The sequence below is a fragment of the Lynx rufus genome, unplaced genomic scaffold (genome assembly GCF_022079265.1).
Source record: "Lynx rufus isolate CCGP_SWC_20201006 ecotype Redwood Valley unplaced genomic scaffold, mLynRuf1.p SCAF_5, whole genome shotgun sequence".
NCBI lineage: Eukaryota > Metazoa > Chordata > Mammalia > Carnivora > Felidae > Lynx > Lynx rufus.
Window position 1 is genome coordinate 120,472,590 of NW_025814867.1, and position 7,161 is coordinate 120,479,750.

Here is a 7,161-nt window from a genome sequence, read left to right on the forward strand (position 1 = left end):
AATAATATCGTCTGCTTCTTTAAAGAAGTGGAAAAAGAGCAGTGATGCTTGCAATAATTTCATCCACTACATTTGCAAAATAATTTTCAAAACATCCCCATAAGAAAATCTTATCCTTCTCATTTCACAGATGGGTAAACTGACACTGGGAGGTTAAGTGATTTTCCATGGTGAAACAAAGTCAATGAACCATTTGGAGTTTGTTCTGAAAGTTGAGAATTTTATTCTTATTTTTCCACAAGGGCTGCTGAGCCATAGTAACTTTGTCACTATTTGCTTAAGTGTGAATTAGACAACAACAACAAAATAAATGAGTAAACCCTTTGACAATGAAATTTCCAATTCCATACCTAGCCGAGCTATGCCCTCATAAGTTTCAGTTATAACATTAAAATCAAATAACAGAGGATGTCAATAGCAAGTGCTCTTAAATATCCTATCCTATTCAAAACTTACTTTGGACAATAATTTCCTTAGTAAATCTTTCCTCACTGGCCTATAGAAGAAAGAAAGTAATAATTGTTAGGGTCTTCTACATGCCAGGTACTGTATATACACTAGTATACCTACACCTGTCCTTTCAGGTAGGAGATTAGGACAGCTTCCCTCCATCTTCTCCCCACGTAGATTCTGACTTTAAAGTATTATGACTTCTGTTCCCTGGGACCTGCAGCCTAAAATCCCTGCAGTCAAATAATTTAGTTTTTCCCAATAGAGAGCAAACTCATGTGGAGAATCTACTAATCTTAAATACCCTTAGGATATGTGGTTTCCAAAATCAATTCAAAAGCCAGTTTTGTAGGCAGTCAAACTTCTTCTCAAGCTTTGAATTGCCTTTTACTTCTGGTTATAACCTGGAGAGAGCATCAGGTTAACTGCTACTTTTCTCTTTTAACTCCTTGTGGCTCAAGTTTGTCATTTAATTCCATTTCAGAGAGTCTTTCCAAAGAAGTTAACAATTTTCCCAATTAGAAAAATTAGTGTGTTACCAAATTAAGGATTCATTTGCAATGCAATCATCAGACAAATATTTTGGAGGACCTACTACATGCCTTGCCTTGTATGAATCAACATCTGAAAGATGCACAGAGCAAGAGAAACTTGCTAAGGAGACTGCAGAGTTCAGAAACTTTGGGAGAGGGTGTGATAGCAAGGGAGAAGGCAGTGTAGGTGTGGTATATAACTCATTATTTTTTTCCTATCTGTGAGAATTTGTGAGATGCTTTGGTCATACCATTTGGGGCCTTACTGTAAAATTATCCTTTCTCTGGCTGAGCTCAGCACCATCCTAGATTTCAGAGGAGTTAGTCTTATCAAACAAGTTTATGATCATCTTTAAAGGAAACAAACTTCCAATTTAGAATTGTAGAAGCTGGCTATTTTTCTATTTTTCCAGGCAGCTAATGTTCTTCATTTTCCTCCTCCCCTCCTTGTATTTATTCCCTTTCATTATTTGCATAAATATCAGTCTCCTTTACTTGTTCCCAGGCTAATTAAAGGGCAGGTGATGAGGTTGTCTTCCTTATCTTTGAATCAGCTGCATTGCTTAACATTCTGTATTGTGAGTTGGAACTCCTAGTGGGTGCTCATTGTCCAGAATGAAGCATCTTCGCAGGGTAGAGGCTGGCATTTGTAGGGGAACTTGTGACAGTAGAATGACCAGAATAACTCAAGTCTGTAGCATTTGTTCATGGTCAAAATAGAGGGGCAGAAGGAGAGACTGATTCTTCACCAAGAAAAAAAATATATATATATGGAAAATTTAAATTTCAAAACCCTTATTAGTAGAATATCTTAAGACAGTTTTTATGAAGTTCTAATTGAAAATCACGAGGAGTGTACATAAGATATAACAGATTGTGGTCTAGAACAGACACATCTAATACCATTGTCAGCCCCCAAAGTGAAACATAAAAAGACAGACTGTGCCAAATTTATGCTCCAGAAGGGGAAAAGCATAAAAGATAATAACTTTTCTTGAATATGAAGTATAATAAGCCCTAACTAAGCCCTTTTAGGTAGACAGACCTCTGAAATGGAAATATTTTACCTTCCCTTCCTGGTCCAAGTTCCCTTGCATCAACATCCATTTTGACAGTACCCTTCCTCTATCATCTCATCCTCCACGAACACTAAGCCAAAGGTAAATATAAGAAAAATAAAGCTAAGCTTATCTGAGCCTTCACAATATTCTAGGCACTATTCTAAGTGCATTTCTTTTATTAGTGATTTACGTTTCATGCCAACCTTGTTGTTATCTCTGCCTTGAAGATGTGGGAACTGATGCAAAGAGAGTTTAAATAATGTGCCCACAGCCACACAGCTAGAAAGCACAGCAGCTAGGTTTTGAACTCTTGCACTTTGTCTTCAAACCTCATGTGCTTGACCAAAAAAATGCTTTGAAAATAAAGTGAACTTAATTCTGACTAACTTATAAAACAAGCATAGAGTTTGGAATCAAACAATTCAAAGCTGCATGTAGAACTTTTATATCTTTTTTTTCATTAATTTTTATTTGAGGGAAAGAGAGAGAGAGAGAGAACACACAAGTGGGGAAGAGTGGCAGAGGGATAGAAAATCTCAAGAGAAAATCTGAAGCAGGCCCCATGCCCAGCAGAGAGCCTGATATGGGGCTCGATCCCAAGACCGTGAGATCATGACTAGAGCTGACATCAAGAGTCAGATGTTCAATCCACTGAGCCATCCATGTGTCCCCTTTTACATCTATTTTTAATAATTGAAGGAACACTTGAAATTCAAGTAAAAGTTGTGATATGCTAGAGCTGAGTCATAACAGCTCAGAAGAGTCAACTCTTCTCTCTTTTGCTAAATGACATGCCTTGGTAGCTGGAAATGGACCACACTGAGAATCTTTTCACTATGGAAATTGGCAAACAACTCAAGTCAGTGTTTTTTCCCACAGAGCCAGGTGTTAAACATTTATAGAACACCACTGGAAAAGGTACCTTTGATGTCTCTTGTTGGGAGTATTGCATACATATATAGCATAAATAAAGTTTTTATTTCTTTCTGAAAACCAATGAACTCTTTCTAATGTAATACAGTTCATTTTTGAAGTTCTTTTCTTCAAATTCTGAGTATCTTCAGTCTTTTTTCCCCCTTTATCCTCACATCATTTTCCAAGAGGCCTTTTCTCCTCCCACCCACCAGTATTCAATAAAAGTCCCTTAAATGATCTTTTTTCCTCTATTCTGTTGAACTAATACTCTTCATAGTCTGCCAAGTTTATTTCTAACCAGTATCAGTGATTGAAAACCATTTAGGTTAGTTTCAGTAGTTAAATGGAAACAATTTGCTAATTTATTGCTGTGAAAGACACTTTAATGAAGAGCAATTATTCAATAGCCTGCAAAGATGGCTCTTTTGACCCTGTCTTTAAATAGCAGACAGAGAAGCTGCCATTATTCCTTCCATGTTTCCATTTCTCACGTACTTAGAGAAAAACGGTTCAAACCTTTCCCTGTCTAGATTAGGAATTACCAAACTCAAAATCAAATGAACTGAGTCTTGACTCTTGTTGGCCTCAGTTGACCTCAGTTAGTTACGGGCTGTCCTTGCTTCACACATTTCAAGAATGCTTTCATTGACTGACCACCAAGAACCTAGCACGTTGTCAATAGTACATAAAGAAGCAAATTCTAAGTTAATGGCCACCTGGACCTTGCTGACAGGCTGTGATGTGCCATTACCGTGGAGAGGCAAAGCAGCAAAGGGAGATCTTTGAAGCCAGCAGTATTGTTGAAAGAGAGCAGACAGGCAAAGATGCATGTTTGAACACTGATCCCAAAACACGGCTCTGCTTCCAAAAACGGCATCATTCAAGCCTTGCTATCTCTTGAATGGATGATGAGTGAAGGCAATGGTTTTCTCCATCTCTCTCCCTGCGCTAAAGATTAAATGTGGGCCACAACAGTGGATCAGTGCACATTGTGCATGAGTGCTTACTTACCAAGAGCAATAATCACCTGAGATATATCTAGACAGACAGGCAGAGGTTCAGTCTCTGCACATCTGAGAGGGAGTGAGTTACAGTCAGTGATTTTTCAGGGTAAATGATCAAATTTTGTGGGCTATTTAACAGGAACTGAGGACCCTCATTATTTTTCTTCCTGAAAATGAGCACAACTTTCTCAAAGGAAGAACCAGCTTTAACAACAGTGAAGGAGAACAAATAAAAACAAGATGTGAAGAGAATTTAAGATATAGTTTTTCAATAGGAAAGCATGAGCTTCTCATGAGATAAGCAATGTCACCTATTTTGGTCCTTCATTTTAGAAAATATTTATACTTAATGAAAACTGTCAGTGAAGCCTACAAAATCATTTAATTAAGTAGAGTTATCGGCATCTGAATCAAATGGCATGCATAATGTTTTGGCTTGTTATTAAATATTTTTGTGTCCTCTCTAAAACTGCATTTTATTTTTAAGTTTATAAAAAAAAGTTTGAGAGACAGAGAGCACATACAGGGGAGGGGTAGAGAGAAAATCCTAAGCAGGCTCCATGCCTTCAGTGCAGAACTGGAGAGGGGCTCGATTCCACAAACCAGGAGATCGCCACCTGAGCTGAGATCAAGAGTTGGGCGCTTAACCGATTGAGTCACCCAGGTGCTCCCAGAACCTCATTTGAAATGCAAAATACTGGTTTCATATTAAGGTTCTCATATTTGGGTTATGAAAAGCAGAAGGGCCAAATGGATCAGTAGATACACAATATGCTAAAGGATCTGAAATACAATAAATGACAGGAATAGGCAATTTATTTTTAACTGAAATACAAAGGCACCTTACTATGCTTTAGGTCTTTCCCTCAACTCTTCCCAGCTTTGTATTTCTCTCCCTCCCCACTCCATCTCTTCTGTTCAATCAACAGGTCTGAAATTTATACAAAGAACCTGAATCTTAGAAAGTTCAAGATCATTCTTATTGCTTAGAGTCTAAAAATATATCTAAATGCACACACAGCATGCTATTACTTCCACTAAATTACTGAAGGCATTCTAAACAAATAACCTTCTAATGTGAAAGTTGTGGCTCAGTAGTTGTATGTACTGAAACACATATTGCATACTAAAGCCTATTGGATTGAAAAGCACAAATCCTATTAATGCAAGCCTAAAATTCTCAAGAGAAGTGCAATAAATGCTCTATCATGTGAGAAAGGAAATTAGAGGAAAGATTAAGACTGATAACTAAGTGCAAAATGTTTCCACTTTTGGAATGTTCCTCTGTTCCCATGAATATTTAGAATTCTCTAGTAATTTTCCCGTGATTTCATTCTAGCACTTAGGTTTGTTCTGAAAAACTTTAAGTATTTCTGTTTTCCTAGGTTACCACATCATTTATTTTTCTTTGACTCTATCCTTTCAGGATTCAGCTTGCCTTATAGGGATAACACCTGGTATCCACCTTCTGTGCCACCCTCTGCCCAGCCACTATGGAGCATGGCCATCAGTCTGGTACTGCTTGCCAGTTTCCATAGAGACAGGAAGCACTTTGGAGACCTGTGTTCCATCGCAACTGCCAGACCAAGGCAGGAAAGAAACAAAGCTGGCGGGCAGTGGGTCTTGCAAGGCCAGGAAGGTTGGAAGGGCTTTCTCTTTCTGATATCGGAGCATAACAGTGCCAAATTGGCAGGTTCAACAGTTACAATCCTGTAGACCAGATTCTGGTGTTCACTGTGGCCATTGTGAGCGACCCATTCTGCTCCCAACTCCTGGAGCAGAATCTCTGTGTACTCAAAGTTTGGCCCAGGGCCTTTGTTGGCTTCTGATCCATGACAAAAGGCTCTTTCAGATTTACAGTGGCTCCCACAGCTCCTGACCCAGAGAATCATAATTCTCCTGTAGAAATTTCACCTCTCTTTCCCTTTTCTAGAATGTGATAATAGGTTTTCCTGGACATTCATAGCAAACCAGGAAACCGATGGGATTACCATTGGATTGTTTCCAATTAACCTACACAGTGACTGTGAGTGGGTGACCCAGTTAACTACATAACATCATATCAAAACTAGTTACTATTTGCTGTGTCTATGATAGGATTTATAATTAAGAGTCAATTCTTGATTATCAGAATCAGGGCTGGTTCTGAAGAAATGTATAATGTAGGTGAAATATAACATCAGTGCCTTTCCCTACATTTCACAATGTTTTTGTGAGACTGTATACTTCAGCCTTCTGTATTATAAATATTCCCAGCAGTTATTTTTTTCTACCCAAAGTAGATTTCTTAAATTTCTTCCATTAATTTTATATTACTTAGCCATATCACAAAATCTATGTTTTCCTTAATTTACAGAATTCTAAGTTTCAGATAATATTTACAATATCCTGGGAAATGCTATTTTATAGCTGCTTTATGTCCTTGCTTACTGGTTGTATTGCTTTAGTATGTTTTAAAACATTATGTGATTTTTAGGGGCCCCTGGGTGGCTCAGTAGGTTAAGCGTCCGACTTTGGCTTAGGTCATGATCTCACGGTTCCTGAGTTGGAGCCCTGCATCAGGCTCTGTGCTGACAGCTCAGAGCCTTGAGTCTGCTTCAGATTCTGTGTCTCCCTCTCTCTGCCCCTCCCACATGATTCTCTGTCTGTCTCTCAAAAATAAATAAAACATTAATATTTTTTAACATTATCTGATTTTTTAAAAATATGCCCAACATTTTAAAAACTTATGTTTGTACAAAATCGGATCTTTTCATTCTTTGCTTCCTTTCTGCCTCTTATTCTGCAAAAACGCATAATAAACAAAACGTTGTTAACATATTAAGGACTTAGTATACCAGACTAAATAAAAATATATCGGGTTCTGCAACTGAAGTAGATTTTTGAAATAAAGGCTTTAAAATATATTTGTTTTCATTAATTTATCTATATTTAACTTATCTAAAGTGTTCATTAATTTATCTATATTTAACTTATCTAAAGTGTTTTGAGTTTTCTCAAAAAGCAAAGAGTAATTTATTGAATGGACATGATAGTTTTTCAAGGAAAAAAAATGAACTTGATGAATTGTTCACATTTATTTCCTTAAAGCTGTTTTTCTTCCTATACATATATATCTTCAAGTATTGTAATGTGGAAAAATAGAAAGCAAAGGAAATAATTTTAAAATGAAAAGGAAACTGTACATATTACAAAGCA

General features: G+C 37.2%; 1 protein-coding gene across 1 annotated transcript in view; it reads right to left on the reverse strand.

The window, feature by feature from the left end:
* CADM2 (cell adhesion molecule 2) overlaps positions 1 to 2,090 on the reverse strand; it is a 264,894-nt gene extending 262,804 nt beyond the window's left edge. Inside the window, exon 1 of the mRNA XM_047099715.1 lies at positions 2,051 to 2,090. Within this exon, the coding sequence (XP_046955671.1) occupies positions 2,051 to 2,090 (40 nt within the window). The remainder of the gene's footprint in view (positions 1 to 2,050) is intronic.
* Between the last annotated feature and the right edge of the window lie 5,071 nt (positions 2,091 to 7,161).